Here is a 19,182-nt window from a genome sequence, read left to right on the forward strand (position 1 = left end):
ACAATCATGCTTTAAAAGGTTTACTCAATAGAAATATGCGTGTATTAAAGTGAAATGAATTCATCCTTCTTTACATCCCTGACCTCATTCCTTCAACTACTACAGAGGCTGACATCACTTATTCATAAAGTACAAAGTCTGCATCTGCCTCAGTTTCATTATTGTAAATTCATTTTTGTTAATCAAAATAATTGTTAAATGACTCTTAACTCCTCACCCTGAAGACCCAGTCCTGGTTAGTTTGTTTCTGTTGTTGTGTCTCGTGAACGTGGCCTCTGCAGTGTCTTATGGCACATAACATTATTAATTCATGTCCTGGAAGGATAGATGTGGTGCAAGCTCCTCCTGAGTATTGTCCATCTGTTAGCTGGCCTACTGTACACACTGATGTAATATGTGAGTCCTCAGGAGGCGTACTAATAGCCGTCCATGTGTTAACGCTTCACACTATTTATCCGTGTAATAACAGTACCGTTAATTATAATTAGTGCCTTGTCGTTGGAATGTGATTTATTTGTCCCTGAAGCAGTGCAAGGTAAACAGCGAGTAAAGTGTGACCTTACTGGTTTTATTTGATCACCCCTGTGCCGACAGCAGTTCACCCACTCACAAGACACCTCTAACATGGGAAAACCTCACATCTAATTGCTCCCAATAAGACACTTTATAATCTGTCTCTGAGGACTGCTGTACACATCATTTTACACAAAGCTGCAGATAATTTAATTTCCACCCAGGGAGCTTTCACCGTTAGCTTGTAATAGAAAAGGGAGATTGCTGCCAGATTTCCAACACAAGTGCCTCTGTATCACTATGATCATGAAACTGAAGCAGCAAAATCAGTTTTTCTTTATTGATTACTATTCTTCTGAATAAGCAGAGGTCTGTACTTAAGTTGTCCAAAGATCCCCGAGGCAGATTTAGATACTACAGAGCAATATGTGACGTTTTTATCAAACATTTGCTCCTGCTGTTTTGAGTCACGGCTAATCTCACCTGTAATGTTTTTAATCGTCCACAACACATAACCTGCCAGGACCTTAATGTATCCATAACTTGTGCATATTCATTTTAAATTACCTTTAAATTAAGCACATTAAAGATTCAAAAGCACTGAGATACTGATACCTATATATTATGCTGCTTCCATCTGTCACCAGATGCTGTAATTGATGATAAAAAAAAAATACAACAACTCGGCTCACCAAACATAAATTATAAGGAAAAAGGTGTTAGACTCAGCTGTCATTTCATGAAATGCGATGAAGTGGATCAGCTGCAGACACTTTACATAATAATTCTCCTTTTGGTGGAGGGATAATTCTGCGTTTCAGTCTGAGGAGCAATGCATCAGAAGACTATTCTGCATAAAGAGATAATAACATGCTCTATCATGTACTGTACACATGCAACATCTGATCATCTCTGGGGACTATGCATGTGTGGCTCATTTCCCCATCTTCAGGTTAAAAACACAAACAGCTGCTACAATAGACTGCAGTGTGGAGGGGTGTCTCACTTTGATCTTTAAATACCCTCTAACGTTAAGGCACGCTCATTGGCTTTGATTTTTTTTTTTCTTCACAACTGCTGAGCAAAATGCAGACGCTCCCTTGATTCTCCCTCTATGCTCCAGTACAGCAGAGAATGCAAGAACACCTATCCTGTCTTTTTTTTATTTTTTTCTCCTCCTCCTCCAGCACCACCACCACCACCATCTGTCCCTTTCTTCCATTTCATGTGCTTGAGCAGTATCCACACCCCTCTCATAGCAACAGCACAGCCTCCCCCCCTCCGCCCCTTGCAGTGGATTTTTCTTCCCCTGGATCTTCGCCTCGCACCATGCAGACGGTCCCTTGGCCCTGCCTGACGGTTTCAGTGTTCCCCCCTCCCCCACCAGCCGTGCTCCTGTTTCACTCAAAGATGGCGTAGGCTCTAGAACCCCTGGTCTGTGGCTGCATTTTTAAGGCTTGTTGTTGTCTCCCTTTCGCACGGTTTTTTGGCACCTTCTCCTCGGCGGCTTCGACACGAGAATCCGGTGAGTAGGAGCGGCAGCAGGAAGAAGAAGGATATGTGAGGGTTTTTTTTAAAGCGGGCTGCATTACCCGAGATTCCCATTTGGAAAGCAGAACCAGGACCCGCTCGGGGTTTTTCTTGGGGAACCGCGAGAGAGGGAGAGAGAGGGGTACGGACTGGAGGGATGGTGCTCGCATAGGTGGGTGGTGGGTGGAGGAGGGGGGAGCCGAGGCCTAGCCACTCGGCTCAAGCGGCCTTGTCTTTCCCCCCGCACCGCAGGCTTGTAGCGTTACGTGGGAGGGCGGCTGGTGGAGGGAGGAAGTCAGCGAGGTGGGGACGGCTTGTAGACTGAGAAAGGAGGCCCACAGCAAGCGTGTAGGACTGCAGAATCCGCCACTGTGAGATCTCAATTTTCTGCACTTGCCCGCTTTAGCAGAGATGGCCGTCTGCAAGTTGCATTGTGCCTTTCTAACAAGGCCTCTGTCTTCCGTTCATATCTTAAATGACATTCAAAATGGCATTATTTGCTGTGTTTTCACGGGGCTACATTTACTACTACCTTATATATTGTCCTTAAGGGGGAATGTTGTGTGTTTGAGCCGGGGCGCTGGCTAACCTCTGCTTTCAGGCTGTTCAGCGAGTCAGTAAGAGAATGGTAGAGTTAGCTCTTTGGTTAGCTTGTTACGTTAGCGTGCTAAACAACAGCTGTTAGCGGGAAGGCTTGTTGTCAGATACTTGGGTGACTAATAACACATCAGTGAGAGTAAACAGCACCGCAGGAGACAATCTGACATGCGGGAATAGACTTAGCTTTGATTTTAAGCTAGCCTCGGAGCTAATGTTTGCTAGCAGTCTGTGTTTTGACTGCATCATGTTTACGTTAGCAACCCACTGGTCACTGTGCTGGTACTGATCCATGATGTTTATGTTTACACTGTGTACACTGTATAGTTTCTATCATATTTCATAGAGGTTGTAATGTGTCCCAGTGTTGTGTTGACTAAGGAGTTTGCAAAGATATTCATGCATGCTTGTTTACAAAGATTTTGGGTGTCAAGTTGTAACATGATAATAGTCCTGATAATTTCCAGCGTGTGTGTCTTTGTGCCTGGCATAGTAACCTCATGTGACTGCCGAGGCCATGCATGGCTTTGTTTATACTGTATAGTTTCTATCATATTTCCTAGAGGTTGTAATGTGTCCCAGTGCTGTGTTGGCTGAGGAGTTTGCAGGGATATCCTTGCATGCTTGTGTACATATATTTTGGGTGTCAAGTTGTAAGACAGTGTCAGTTTAGCTTATCAGGTCTGATAATTTCCAGCATGGCTTAACCTCATGTGGCTGCTGAGGCCATGCATGGCTTTGTTTATACATCTGTAAACGTGCTAGTGTTGTGAAGAGGTTTTACTACGTCTCTATCTCTCTGCATATCACTTCAACACATTGTCCACAACCAACCAATCAATCAATCTTTGTTTGTATGGCGCCAAACCACAACAAACGTTGTCTCAGGACGCTTTTACAAACATAGGAGGTCTAGACCACTCTATGTCAAATTATGAACAGAGACCCATCACCAAGGCAGGGTTAAGACTCAGGCTGTTTTCAAAACTGACTACTATACTAGCAGTACATAATGATTTGGTCTAAATTCAGTATGTAGTAAGTAGTATGTGAACAAGAGAAAACTCTGCAGTATGCCAAAACTCCCCGGATGTCTACTGATTCAGGAAAATGTCTCAGTATGCATCGGACCAGTCTGCCTGGCGTACTGTTTCCCATAATGCACAGCGCTCGCTCAGTTTTTGTTTGTTGTTCTTCTTTTTTTTTGACAGTGAGAACTCAGTTTTTAGGTGCTGTGAAAATTCTTAAATTCCATATAAACCACTTCCTAACTTTTTAAATCATAAGTGAGTAAAGAAGCAGTTTATCTATCAGCTTGGCCGTTGTTTACTTCCGCTTTCTGAAACTGGAAATTCAGTGACGTCTGGCCCAAGCGTACTGCAACACAGATCAAACAGAACACTTATATTACCTACTAAATTCAAACCCAGTATGTAGTAGGCAGCACTGAATACTACATTTGTGGGTAGTATGTAGCAGGCCGTTTCGAAAACAGCCTGAGTCTTACCCTACCTTAATCCATCATGAGCATTGCACATCGCAATATTTAGCTAGTTACAGTGGTGAAGAAAAACTTCCTTTAACAGGCAGAAACCTCAGGCAGAACCAGAATCATGTTAGACAGCCAACATGCCTTGATCGAGTTGGGTCTGGAAAGGGGGATAGAGGAGAATAAGAGACAGAGGGAGCGGTGATAGTGATGAACCCTCTTTAAATCATCAGTGTTTCAGGCTACATCTGAAGATATTCTCACCTTTTCTGCAAGGATTTTCTAACCTTTTGTTTCTCTATTTATGTGCAGGATTCCTCATCTACCAAAGTGGTAAAGGCGTGATCAGCACTGGCTGCTCTCTGGGGTGAGCTGTTTGTTCCGTCCCGAAAGCTGAAAAGCCAAGACGACTGGAGGAGTAAAGGACAGAGAGAGAGAGAGAGAGAGAGAGAGAGGAAGAAGAAGTGAAGATGAGAAAAACGTGGAGACAGGAAAAAAAGTCTTGTGGATTACTGTAATTTATTGACCACACGTAAACTGTTTTGCCCTCATCTTTATTTTTGAAGCACTAATTTCATATCTTGGAGACATGATCATCTTCCAGAACTCACATTGAGCCTCAGCTAGTTCGTCAGTGACATTTTGTAATCGAGCATTCAAAGTTTTTTGTCATTAGCCGAGTGAGGAACACCTTCTTTTTGAAGTTCTTCTCATCAGGATATACTGTACCCTACCTTGTGTACTGTGGGAGTTTAACTTGCTCATACACCTGCTTCTTCCTCCAACCCCCTGCTTCTTGCCAGGGACCTTCACCTGGCTGGGAGTGGGTGGTGGGTAGACCCCATTTTACTGGGTGGAGGGTTGATTTGGGTTTGTGCTATGGTCAGCTGCTCATTACCGTGCTGCTCACACTCAGCTTCTGAGGGACTCTCTGTACGACCCCAGGACAAAGGATAGTCAGCAGGCAGAGGGCGAAGAGCAAGAGGAGGCGGCGCTACGGCGCAGGCCAGGTGTTTCCTTGGCTAACAGTCCCTAATTTCTGTGTGTGGTTGTTGTGGTGAGGCCCCCGGGCCCCCACACACACTCACACCACAGCCATGGTGAAACTGGCAAACCCAATGTATACGCAATGGATCTTAGAGGCCATTAAAAAGGTGAAGAAACAGAAGCAGCGACCATCCGAAGAACGCATCTGCAATGCTGTCTCCATGTCCCATGGCCTGGACCGCAAAACGGTTCTGGAGCAGTTAGAGCTTAGCGTAAAGGATGGCACCATCCTTAAAGTTACCAACAAAGGTCTCAACTCCTACAAGGACCCAGACAATCCTGGGCGCTTGGCTCTGCCCAAGCCCAAAAGTAGTGGCAGCTCTGGAGGAGGTGGTGGCGGAGGAAGCAGTGGAGGAGGCGGTGGCGGTGGCGGTGGCGGAGGTGGAGGTAGCAGCAGTGGGGGTGGAAGCTCTCATTCTCATTCCCATTCCCATTCCCATTCCCATTCAGGGAAGAAACCAGGACTGGACTGGAACAAGCTGATCAAACGGGCCCTGGAGGGACTTCATGAGCCCGGTGGTTCTAGCTTAAAAAACATAGAGCGCTTTCTCAAATGCCAGGCTGATGTGGCAGCCTACTTATCGGGCAGTGGCTCCATGGGGCCTGGCCTCTTCCACCAGCAGCTGAGGGTGGCCCTGAAGAGGGCTGTTGCTCATGGACGCGTAGTCAAGCAGGGCCCACTGTTCCAGCTCGTCAGCCGCAGCAGCTCCCTGGATGACGGGACTGGGACGGTGTCTCTCGAATCGCTGCCACCGGTTCGGTTGTTGCCCCATGAGAAAGATAAGGTATTGTACCAACATGCACACCTGCCTAACACACATCTCAAACTGTCTGCAGAATCTTGGACCATTACACATTGATGAAACATATCAGATTGAACACACCTGTTTACATGTTATTTGCATCATTGATATGTCAAACAGGTGTGACATCCACCATGTGGATGCTCCTGACTGCTATTGTAGTATTGACGCTATACTTGTGTAAAAAGAGAAATGGGTGTTTGTTACTTGGGTATGTTTTTGTGTCTGAAAGGACACAACTGTAAGTGCAACAAGAAACAGGATTTGCTTCTAGTTTTAAAACTTTTTGAAGCCAAAGAAAAGAGAAAGTTAGTGAGAGAACCAAAACAACACAGATTGTTTTGTTTCGTTTGACTCGACACACAAGCCTCTGGCATCATAACTGCAGCACACACAGAACGATCCAGATCCATCCTCTGAGAGTACCTGAGACATGGACTCTCCATATTCTGTGCTTATTCATATTGATCATGGCCTATATGGCTGTAATTTACTGCAGCTCAGTGAGGGATTTGACAGTGTGAAAGATGGTTGTGAGTCTTCTTCCACCATATGGTGTACGGCCTACAACAGATCACATATTGAAGTTATTTTTGAGTTGACTGAGAAGGGTTGAGTGACGTCGGTGAGATCCGGCAGGCGGTGTATTATGCGTCTGTGCACAAACTGGAGTGTGCATCTTTGTGTAAGATATCAATTTGTGGTCAGAAGACAAAGGGGTATCATGTTTGGAGGAACGTACAAAACAACATTTGTTTATGTAACATCTGATGAGTGGAAGTCCGGGGTTGAAGTGTGCCGGGGCTCAGGGGAGCACCACCAGAGGGATGCTGGATGGACGTCTGGTGGGCCCGTTTTCCAGCAGTGTTGGTGGAGGAAGAGGTCAGGGAAGAGAGTCACATGGCTCCCAGCCTCCTGTGTGGACCAGCTGCGGGGCTGCTCCCTGTCAGGAGCTGTCAGGAGATGGGAGGAAGAAAGGAAGAGAGAGGAAAAAGACGAAAGGGAAGGAACTCAGACAAGAGAGCGAGTGAGAGAGGTCTGTAGTGGTGCCAGAGAGGAAGAAGCCTGGATGACGCAAGCCAAGGGCTTCTGTAACCAGAAAGCAGGCGAGAGGAGCAGACGGAGGGAGAAGAAAGCGAGAGAGATAGAATGAGTTAGGAGAGAGAGGGAGAGGCAGACATGCAGGCGACAGAGGAGAGAGGGAACACACCCACTTTTGTAACCTGATCAGAGAGTGCAGCCGGCTGCTGCCCTCTGCTTCTACGGGCCACAGACACGCACACATAGAACATAGAACCATACAACTGCAAGCAACAAAACAAACAGTGAATGTTACACACAGACGTTCACGCGGTCAGAGTGGATTCTGACACATGACCACATACACACATACAGTCCGCACGCTATGAATCCTCCAGATAACTGCAGACGTGCAAACATTCATTCTAACGACCAGCATGTAAATAAAGCAGCTAGAGTTACACACCGCTGTGCGTGTGCCAGCATAGCGGCCTATCATTGGGTCATATATCGTTCATGTTATCAGACAGACAGTTGATCTTGCAGACACGAGCCTGACCCTAAACACTGTTTTGACTGGCTGCTGGCTTTATCTGGCCCCTGTGTGTGTGTGGGTGTGTGTGGGTGTGTGTGCATGTACAAGTCTATGCAGCACCAGAAGCTCCGGGTAAAGACACCATCTCTCACACACACGCACACACACACACCCACCCACCCACACACACACACACAAAGTAGGATTAGCCTAGAGAGCAGGCTGGAGTCACATGGGGTCTGCCTAACACAGTGACCTGTTTGGCTGCAGATGGCACACCTCTTAAGACAAGCAGAGATCGACCTCCTCTTTCTCTCTGCTTCAGATCAGCCAGATACTCTGCCTCACAAAAACAAAGACAGCTGTTTTCAGACGTGCACTCAGGAAAAAATACCTGACTAGACTTTCACTATTGTCCCCTTACAGTGTTAAGCTGTCCCGGTCGGACTGGGGGGGGTGTGGGGGATCTCAGGAGGCTGATCGTGACATCAAATAGACACTGCGGCAGTCACCGTGTATTGTTTTACAATCCTATCCAAGATGAAAACCACTGATTGGTTCCTTAACCAGTTTGGTTTCCCTCTCAACCCCTGGCATACGAGTCTGTTCGTAAATTCGAACCAGAATCCTTTGCACTTGTCATCAGTAGGGTTATTATTGGATGGAGGACATCAGTCCAACTATGTATCTAAAATCTTAATGGCAGATTTTGTAATAGAGTATCAAAACAGGCTCCTGCTACTCAGACAATGCAGATAGATAGAGTAGTGGTGTAGTAAGAGATTCTGCACATAGAGGATTATTTGATGGAGGATATTGGTGACCTCTCCAAAAATCTAAAATAAAAGATTCATATTAGAGTACCAGCACATCTTTGTCTTCTTCTTACAGTAATCTAACCCCTGTTTATGACCTAAAGAAAGGACCAAGTAGTGCAAACTGACCACTTCTGCTATTGATCCACGCTATAGGAGCTTTTTCAGCCAAGCAGCTAAACTACACAGAACACCTGTGGCATGATATAAACATCAACACCCCCAGCTTACTCTCCCGTTCATAGTGAGTTCTCTGGAAGAGTATCTGTTGTGTTCTCACATGAGCTCACCCAGACGTTACCCCGATATGATGCTTAGGAGCAGTTGGGGAATATTCTGAGTGACGTCAGGGTGAAAAATTGAGCTGTTAGTGTTCACACATGCAGCTCAACCGGGTAATTTCAGGACACTTGTTCATGTCTGAGAACAGTAATAATGTATACCTTAGAAAACAGTGCTTCTATAACTTGAATTTATGTATTTTGTATTTTTCAAACACAACATATGGTGACTTTATGGACGTTATTAGGGACGTTTCGTGGTTCGTAAGTCTGATCATGGAGCTCCATGGAGCATGGAGAAACTGCTGCGGCAGTGGGAAAGTTGATATTTGTGTTCATCATTCGTGCAAGCCTCTTCACCTTTCCTCTTGTGAGGTTACGTTCATATATCCCTCTGGAGGATGCACCAATATTGCTGCTCAATCATATGTGTTTTGCCGCTCGACTGTTGGTGTGTTTTTGATGGATGTGATAGCACGGCGCCCGTGCAAGTGGCATATGCGTCAAAGGGATTGTAACTGCACGAGAGAGACAGTCTGGTGTATGCACGCTCCCTCTCCTCCACACTCCTCATCTGCAGATGCATCATTGCCTTATTGCCCCACATCATTGCAAACAGTTATGACTTCCCGAGGAACATGGGGGGGAGAGAGAGAGTGTAAGTGAAGGGTGGAGGGGGGGAGGAGAATCAAAACAAATGGCTAAGCACTGCCTTTGACCCCATTTGTTGGGAGATTTGTGTACTCAACATGCTCATGTTTGTGTCAGAGTGCTCCATTCAAACGGGATCTCAGACCCTATTTCTGTCTCCCCTCTCTCACCCTAATAGGGTGCCATTGCCAGGTCATGAAGGGGGAGGTGGACAGGGGAGCGAAGTCAACCAGGGGTCATGGAAATATAGATGGCAAACCTCATTGCCTCCCTGAGCGCCCGTTAGCAGTATGAGGCTACGGCCATTAGGTGGGATGGGTTTGACGCTGAGCTTTTGTGTGTGTGTGTGTGTGTGTGTGTGTGTGTGTGTGTGTGTGTGTGTATGTATGGGTATATAGTTGTTTGTGTGTGCGCATGATGTTCATCCCGTCATAATAGAGAAGAGCAATGACCATGCCCTGCAGTTGCCCTCTCCTCAACAGCTGGAGCGGGGTGAACTAGAGTTCTCAGTGTCGATGTGCAGTGTCACGGCGGGGACGTGTGAAAAAAGTGCACACACGCCACACGGTGTTAAGATCGGGGTGTTTCCCTCCTTAAGCGTCCCACTGACCCCTTCACAGACGGGCACCCGGCCGCTGATGGCGTCCATGCTGGCAGACATTGCAGAGCTGCTACATTAGACCACTTATTCTGAGCCATAATGGATATATTTATCCAGTGTTTGTCATTCAGCGTGTATTCCATCGACCCCCACTCCCCGTTGCCACACGCCCACACACCCCTCTTCTTCAGTTTGCTCATTGTAAACACATCATGCATTACCACTTGGAGGATTATGAATATGTACTGTGGGTGCAACCTGCTTCTTCATCTTTCCCCCCCCTCTTCCCTCCCCTCCTCATAAGGGATGGGCACTCATTTTTTGAATATTCAAATATTTGTTCACTTTGTAACAATCGAAGAGTTACTTCAAATGTTATCTCATTTCAAAAGTACAAGTTTTCTTCATTTTTACAGGTACCTGGTTGTAATATGGTATTCCCGCCAGACCAAAGCTATAGAGCGTTTCAAAGCTGTTTCCCAACCACATTAGGGACGTTGACAAATAAGCCTCAAAAATGTCATTGTTTTTTAAAAAGTATTTCCAGAGTATTTTTTTTTAACCCTTTTCTTAACTTGAGCGCCCAAAAAATGGCGCAACCAGATATTTGTCAAAATATATGTACTTACCTATCATTTATTCTAACTGAAAGTTTTAGGAAGTATCCCTTAGAGTGGTTACAGTGCTTTGCACATTTGTATTTTGTGAGTATATTTTTTTTTACAATATATTAGGATTTTTGCATTCTATTGGCCAGGTATAAAATATAATTTTTTACAGTTTTACGTTGGTTGTACCACCTATAAGTTGATAAAAGCTTTTCTATTATTATTTAAGAGACATCTACAAACCTTTTTACTAAGCCATGACAATTAGTAGGGTCCTCTGAATGAGTTCATATGTTGAATTCCATTATAACTACTTACTCTCAAAATAAAAGCTCCATGAGTACGGTGGTGCCACCCTGACATTTGAGAACATGCAAATTGCTGGACAAAAGTTTTTAAATAACATTAGGTGCGTTTAAACTATTGATATTTATGAAATTTATTTCCAAGCTCTTATATGTAAAATCATGCCATGGTGTTTTAATTTGAATTTATTATTATTAAAATACATTTTGCTATAGTGTTTTAAGTCAGTTCACTTGCTCGGACAGTTGCGCCACCTGACATTTTCAGGGTTTGAGATACTTAGAAATAAAATAAATCTCAATATTTGAATGTACTGAAATCGTATTCAAAATAAGCAGGTTTCATAGAATCAAGAAGAAGAATGCTAACTGCATTAAATAACAAATGAAGAAGAAAACATTAAAGACAGTCGCCGCGATTTTCTCCGTTTCTGAATCTCACACTACTGCACGAGTATTTCCAGAGACAGAGCATGGCTGTAAAATGTAAACACACACGCCACACTGCTTCTGCGTCACAGAAACACCGACATAGAGATCGAGACAGACGCTGCCAGTGCCCGCTACTTGCAGCACCTCGTTCTGCTGCTGGTTAACGTGACTGCCACACAAACGGGACGTTAATGACTACGACGGACGTTTGATTATTCGAATAATCGTCGAATAGATGCCAAAGATTAACGAAGAGTATTTTGGCTTGAAATGCCCATCCCTCCTCCTCATGTTGTTGCTCCATCACTTGTGGAGTCAGACGAGATGATTTTGTGTTTTTGCTGCCTGGGTGCAAAAATTCCCGGAGTAACCACTTTGCCACAGGAATTCTGGGAGAATGACTCAGACGGGTAGTCAGGAAATTGTGTCTTTAGACTTTTATCATCAGCTTGTCTTGAAAATCTCATTTTGAATGACCCAGGAGGAGGAGGTGAAACTTCTTCTTCTTTGACGTGTCTTTTTTGTTTCCCAGATCTAGTTGACTAATTATTGGTTCCTTCATTTTAAAGGCTTGTTCCAATTCCTGATGGCCCCGGCTGTAACTTTGTCCTGCGCTGTTACTACAGATCCACTTCTTGTTCGACATTTAGCGGTGGTATGGGAAAAACTGCAGATCTGTTTGGGAGATTTCAGTCAAACCATGAGATTTTCTCTCCTACCTCTGGTGCTCTTTGTATTTTGTGTTGTGTTTTTGGTGATAACTGTCTTTGCTTAGCTTCCACCACAAACCCAAATCTCATGGAATTTCATTAGTGCTGCTCAAAGTAGTGAGAAATTACATTTGACAGCTTGACGTGAAAATTGCTCTCCAGAAATGGTCTCCAACACTCCACCGACTGAAGACGAGAGTTTTCACTCTTTTAAAACAAATCCTTATTCTGGTTGATTGATCGCTCAGCTGATATTGGCATCTGATTTGGGATGTAGCAACCATTATGTCTATAATCATATGTACATTTTTCATATTCATGTTGTAATATGAATATCTTATATAACAGAAAACAAGCATCCATCAGTGGAGAGGTTTGAATAAGGCAGTCCAGAGGGAGGTCTAGTTTTTAGCTGAGCAGTGTGTTTAAACAGATCAAAGCTCTGCCTGTGTCGCTTCAATTGTGGCCGTCATGTCTCTTTTTAGCGCAGGTGTTCCTCTCTGACCCAACCGGCTGCAGAAGAACAACCAGGAGCAGCCGCAGCCCGCCAAGAGTCTATAGAAACAGCATTAGTCGAAGTGTCAGCGCCCGGGGGGAGCAGTTACCTCGAGCTCACCAGCGACTATGATGTGAATGGCTTTTGGCACGGCGAGTGTAGCTGTGTGAGGCCGTGCGTATGGCTAACCCTGCCGCCCCGCAAATAGAGCCAATGTGTTGAGCAGCTGTGGAAGTGACGGCTGGAGCGCAGCCAGCCCCGCTCCGTTTGATGCAGTGATTTAGCTCCGTGCTCCCTGGCTAACCTCGATTTTAATGGAGGTTGATGCCTTGCTGATGGGAGGGCATGTTGGCACGACACAGGGTCCTCCTCGGGCTGATATTGGATGTCTTATGGAAATGTAGACCAGGTGATGTCAAGGCATTTCCAGGCCGAGGCTTTACCGCACGGGATTCAGATTTGTAACGTGAATCTGACCCTTCCAAGTGTCATGTGATGTTTCTTGGACATTCATTCATATTTGCATGTTTTTTCATGAAAGCATGAGGATTAAGATTCGTAACCAAGAGTGCATGTATTGATCTGTGTCCTGTAGCGGTGATCAATGTGTCTTCAAGGTGGGGGCAACCGAAGAGGAAGTGCAGTCGGGGGATGCTGAGATCAGCCTCCCATGTTAATGAGATCCTTGACTTGAGACCAAACAAGGACGACGGCAACACTTTTCCCCTTTTCTCTTTTTTTTTTTCATCACGTTTGATCTCTCCTCCCCTCCCCCTTTTCCTCCCCCCTTCTCCATTTCTCCTTCCCCTCTCGCCCTTCTTCTATTGTTCCCTCTTTCCTGTCTCACTCTCATGTCCTCTGTCTCTGGATAACAGAAGCCAGTTTAGAAAAGGGGAAACTAGGCCACAGCTAGTTGTTTTCTGAAACCCATTATCTGGCTTACAAGGTCTCCGACAATGCGATACACGCTGCCTTGGGTATTAACTTCAACCGGTTGAGGATGAAACACTCTACAGGATACGCAGCATGTTTGAAAACGTTGTGCCTAAGTGATCTATGAAGCATGGGTGGGTGTGTCAGCTGGGTCAGGCCAGGGCACCCTTACTAGTCCATGGGTGTGTGTGTGTGTGTGTGTGTGTAGGCGAGGAACCTTTAACTTGTAAGACATGTTTGTAAGGCATTCCTCGTCCACCCGGTCAATGCAGCTAGTCGCTAACAGTTGCCACAAGGCGTGTCGTCTTGGCTCTGAAAAAGCTTTTTGTTCCTGGATCCTCCTTAATGTTGGAAAAAGAGGAGCACGTGCCAAAACATGAACACGCCAGCTTAAAATAGACACGCACGCCTCCACAGACACGCACACACACGCAAACCTCTGAAGTCAAACGTCGGCCATGATACTTAACTCAAACAGCCAGTGGATGTGAGAGATTTCTAGAGTGCTGCTCTGGTGTGAGAGCAGTCCTGGCAGCCATTGCTGGCAGAGGTAGAAACGGCGGAAACAGGGAGGAAAAAAAGGACTCTCAGGAGGAATTTCAGGATTGTGTTTCTCTGTCCCAATATCCCTGTCATGAAGGGAGGATTAGCTTTTCATTTTTTAGTATCTGTAGGGGATTAATTTACAGTGGCAGCCAGCAAACTGAAGCTGCACTGGAACGTGTGTCTCTATACAAACCGTCTGTGTGTGAAATGCAGGCTCGCCCCTCGCTCACTCACTCGCTCGCCGCTCGCGCTCTCTCAGCTCGTGTTTACTCGAGTGCACACAGAACGAGCGGGAGCAGTTGACCTCCTCCAGCCGGGAAAGGGTTAAGTGTCAGGAATGATTGAGGTGCTGGTGGCACGCAGGCTGCTGCAGATTTCTCTCTTTCTTTACACTTTCCATTTCCTTCCCTCTTTTGCCCTCTGGATGCTTATTTTTGTCCTCACTCTGTCTCTTCTTCTCGCAGCTTTTCTTCTTGTCGCTGGATTCCTCGCTTCTTCAGGGACAGTGTTGGTTTTGCTTTGCAGTTATTTTCATGTGGATTCAGATCATATGGTGAAGGGTGATCAGTTCACAAAATCACAAATGAAGACCTTGTCCACGTCTTCCCCTGCACCCTGCATTTCTCTGCTTATCTGCCTCCTCTCTTCTCTTTTCATCCTTTACAACCTTCCTCTCTCTGTTTACCGCTCTCCGTCCTCGTGCCCTCACTCCATACCTTTTGTTTCTCCTCCGCTCTCCCTCCTCTGTGTCCGTGTGCTGTTAGGCGGCTGGGTGGAGGTGTAGCGGGAGGTGTTTGAAGCAGCCTGAGTCAGAAGGAAATGAACCCAATAAATCAAGCTCTTGTCCCTGTCTCCTCACTGCCAGGACCTGCTGCCTCGCCGGCTCTCTGCAGCTTGGTGCATTTACACCGCTGTCGTGTAGAAAACCTTGTAACTCCCTCCTCAGTGCCTGTTTCGTGTTGTTGTTCTTCTTTATATAAATAATTGTTCAGCCGCCATCAGAAGGGCATTAAGTGACCTTCCACTTGAGCCCCATAAAACAGTTTTTCCATATTTCCCATTGCATGTTAATGTAAACCTGCAGATCAGTGTGTTATTCATGGTGTTATCTTGGCGAGGAACCAGGAAGGTGATTGGGAATCTCCTCTTTTTAATGTGTTCATTATTTTGGCTGCTACTTGGTACTTAAAATAATGAGACGCAATAAGAAATGAACATTGAGTTTACATGGGGGTAACGTTGTAGAATAGCATTCGTTGTACGTCGTACAGAATTGCAAAAGTAAGTCGCGATTAATTCAATTTTTAAGTGTAATTTCCAAGTAGTTTTTATCATATAAAGCTATTCTTTCCAGTGTCTTAATTTGGAGATCAAATGAATGCAATGAAATGAACTTCAAGGTCTTGACTTTTAGATTTATTGTCTAAATCAATGCAGCACTGCTTCATCAGTGTGCTCTGAAACTATGACTTTGAAGGAGGAGACAGCTTCAGAGTGCTTAATCATTAGAAAATACAGTGTTTATATATTTTAAAGGATAGCTCTGTTACACATTAAGAAATATGCAGGAGTTCAAAATGTCCAATTGGTGTTAATTCAGTACAGCTGTTCCAAGATCATTTTGAAGTTCATGATCCCCAGTTAATGCACCAGAGTTTGCACTTTTCAGGAGTTCCAGTTTGGTTGCTTTCTCTCCTTCAAACACATCCTGTGCGTGTGAGACTATTGTTCCCTTTAACAGTCAGGCATGACAGCTAACACGCCAACCTGAGGACGTCTCTTAGACCAGGGGTTCCTAAACTTTACCAGGCCAAGGCCCCCAAAACAGCTTTAGCTTCTGGTTGGGTACCCCCTTTGCTAACCCGCAGTCAACGCTTCAAAATATGTAAAGAAACATCAACTTTTTGAATGTATTTTGTTACTTTTATTCACTTTTCAATAATTATGACATATGTTTAGCATAGGAAATTATTAACAAACATGTTAATTGGATTCTATTTTTTCTCTTCCCTCCAATTTTCTGAGGCACCCCTAGTACCCCCTCGTGGACCCCACTTTGAAAACCACTGTCTTAGACAATCAATCCATCAATCATTATTTGTATTGCGCCAAATCACAACAAACGTTATCGCAAGACAACACAAACAGAGCAGGTCTACATCAAGACAGGATAAGACTCAGTCTGATCTCATCTTAATCCACCATGAGCATTGCACCTTGCAGTATATAGCAAGTTACAGCGGTGAGGAAAAACTTCCTTTAACAGGCAGAAACTTTGAGCAGACTCATGTTAGACACACATCTGCTTAGACCGTGTTGGGGTTGGAAAGAGGGATAGAGGAGATGAAGAGAGAGAGAGAGCAATGATAGTGATGAGGCGAATAGTAGTAGTAGTAGCTGTTGCAGCTGGAGGCCAGCACGTCTGATCGACTGGAGTCTGGAACGTCCACAGCTGGAGGATTTCTATGGCAGCGACTCAGAGGAACCCACGAGACAAGGGAGCTCAGGGACTCCAGAAAGGTCTGGTTAGTAACTTTCAGTGGGACAGGGAGAGCTAAAGTAAGTGACTGTGGGTGAGATAGGATCCCAGTGTGTCAGTTCCCCCGGCAGTCTAAGCCTATAACTAAGAGCTGGTCCAAGCCTGACCCAGCTCTCACTATAAGCTTTATCAAAAAGGAAAGTTTGAAGCCTAATCTTAAAAGTAGAGAGGGTGTCTGCCTCCCGGACCCTGACTGGTAGATTATTCCAAAGGAGAGGGGCCTGATAACTGAAGGCTCTACTTCCCATACTACTTTTAGAGACTTCAGGTAGGATGAGCCGGCCTGCATGTTGAGACTTGAGTTTCCCACAGTGTTGGCTGGCCTGCAGTTCATTGTCACCCATTTAGCATGTGCTGTAGTTCAACTTCTTTGAGTTTCATCCACAGGTCTGTGGTGATTTACACACTCCAGAAGTTCAACCTGGAAGTTCTTTGTTGACATTTAGTCCTGTCTGACACAACGTGCATTTTATGATTATGACTTGTTTGCTGAGCTATCTTGGGGGTGTGAAGGGAAATGTGATGTTCAAAAGCGCAGCGGGGTCAAAGTTTTCTGTCGTGGCAGCAGCAGGAAGAAGGTAGACACAGCTGTGGCTTGATTACCGTGTTTCGAGAAGGAAGTAAAGTAACCTGTGATAAGAAAAAGATTGGGCGTCAATTTTCGATCTTTATCCTGTCATGATGTTCACGTTAACGCTGACAGCCCTGATATGTACATGTATTTACCTTGTGATATTCGTAGTAAGTATCTTTAAACTTAACACATTTTATCAAGTTGTAGGCAAACTAACAGTTTAGTAATCAATCATCTTTTCACCTCTGATCTTCAGCCTTATGAATTAACTTCCTAAATCAACATCTGGGTAACGCAGCTTCATTACACGCTTTGTAAACACAGTTATAAACTTAGTATGCAAATCTGTTACATCTCTTACCATGACACTTGAACCTGGCAGAAGAAAGTCACTTTATTAGATGCTGTTGGCGTGACTTCTGCACAGTGTAAGATTTGGCGGTGTTGTGGCTGGTGAAACATTAACCTGCTGTTTGCTTCCTGCTATTTAATTACTACTTCTGTACAGAATTAACTTTTAAAAATGAAACCAGATCCGTGCAATGATTCAAATTATGCAGGAGGTAAAATACTAAATCTGTTCAGTGTTTTTCCACAAGTCGGTTCTGAGAGCTGTGTCATTGGGCAAGTTGTGTCACGCTTCAGGCTAGACTGGGAGTGAGGAGTGATTTTCAAAGTCCTGCCACAAGTCCTGATTCAGACTAACTTTTGCATTCTGACTTGAATGCCATTCTGACTTGAATGCTTCAGGTCGTTGTTGTTTGCTTTATGTTTGGTCATTTTCTCCCATGTGTGAGTTCTTTCATGGTGATATACCCAAATTACAATGTAACTGTTTGAAGTTGGCCGCCAACATAAAGTGTGGGAACAAAACTAGGCATAAGAGCTTAGTATTATAGGCCAACAGTCTGATCAGGTCATAGAGGCCTCTTTAACATTTGAACCCACGTGCCTGCTGGCAAACATCTGCCCAGATGTCATGTGATAGATTAACAGGGGCTGCTCAAGCATAAAGATGTGAATGAGGAAGCAGCGAGGAAACAAACTCATTGAACCTGTTAGTAGGACTGAATTATATCTTTTATTTTTATACACATCAAACAAACAACATGATATTGGGTTTTAGGTGCTCAACATTTAGGGGGCTCCTTTATCATATACGTCCTTTCGTTTCTTTGGTTTGGCATTGAATTGCTGAAGTAGGTCTTCTCTGAAAAGGCCATTATTTGGATGATAGCTTATATCGCTCCAAAACAGTTTGTTCAGCATTAAAGGTGACATATCATGCAAAATGGACTTTTTAATGGTTCTCTACCTGAAATATGTTTCCCTGGCATGTCTACAAACCCCCAGAGAATGAAAAAAATCCATTCTGCCCCTGTTTTGATTTCTACATCTTTCTGTTATGTGTGTGAAACGAGCCGTTTCAGACTTCCGGGTTATTGTTACGTAACAACAATATCCGGTCTATCACGGAGTCAGAGCTCGGAGCTTGTTCAGCCCATAGACTGTATAAAATAATACTGAATCCCCCCTCCGTTTTTCATTACCTGCACAAATGTGTGGTAACAAGGAGCTTAGGAGGGAGGCATGCTAGTTGTAGGCTGTCTTAATAAACAAAGGTCTGTTTTACTCCCCACGTCTGCAGATTTGAAGATCTAGTGGATGATTTTTATTTGTCATGGATAAGTGCTAGCGCTAATTAGCATAGCCACATAGCTACATGTTCATAGCTGTAGCTGTAGCTGTGTACCAAGACACACGTCGACATACTGACAAATAAAACAACAAGAAACACAAAATCTGTGACCAATCCTTCAGAAAGGTCCTGCTACAGGCGCCTCTCCGTCAGGATCAGATTCAGAAAGTTGAAGTAACGCGATCTCTGAGCAGCCGTGTATATTCAGCCAACATGTAAACATTAGATCAACGTGCTGGACAGCCGAGGCACATCCACTTCCTGAGGGAGCGTGGTCAGAGAGAAAACAGAGTGTTCTGAGGAGGACTGAAGAAGAGGGCTTTTCAGGCATGCCAAAATCTGATTTCAAAGTGTTTTTTTGAGCATAAACTTTAAAGACATGTTTTGGGGACCTCTTAGACCAATATATATTGATGAAAAAAACGTGATATGTCACCTTTAATGCTGCATTTCCCAAA

General features: G+C 44.6%; 1 protein-coding gene across 2 annotated transcripts in view; it reads left to right on the plus strand.

Moving 5' to 3' along the window:
- The first annotated feature begins 1,732 nt into the window (after nt 1-1,732).
- The window catches only part of kat6a (K(lysine) acetyltransferase 6A), a 42,829-nt gene continuing 25,379 nt past the window's right edge, over nt 1,733-19,182 (plus strand). The window contains exons 1-2 of one of the 2 annotated variants that reach the window (XM_034691944.1): nt 1,733-2,038; nt 4,442-5,961. In XM_034691944.1, the coding sequence (XP_034547835.1) occupies nt 5,227-5,961 (735 nt within the window). In that variant the 5' untranslated portion in view covers nt 1,733-2,038; nt 4,442-5,226. The remainder of the gene's footprint in view (nt 2,039-4,441; nt 5,962-19,182) is intronic. The other variant, XM_034691945.1, reaches the window with a different exon arrangement.

Source organism: Notolabrus celidotus, chromosome 9, assembly GCF_009762535.1.
Source record: "Notolabrus celidotus isolate fNotCel1 chromosome 9, fNotCel1.pri, whole genome shotgun sequence".
Classification (NCBI taxonomy): domain Eukaryota; kingdom Metazoa; phylum Chordata; class Actinopteri; order Labriformes; family Labridae; genus Notolabrus; species Notolabrus celidotus.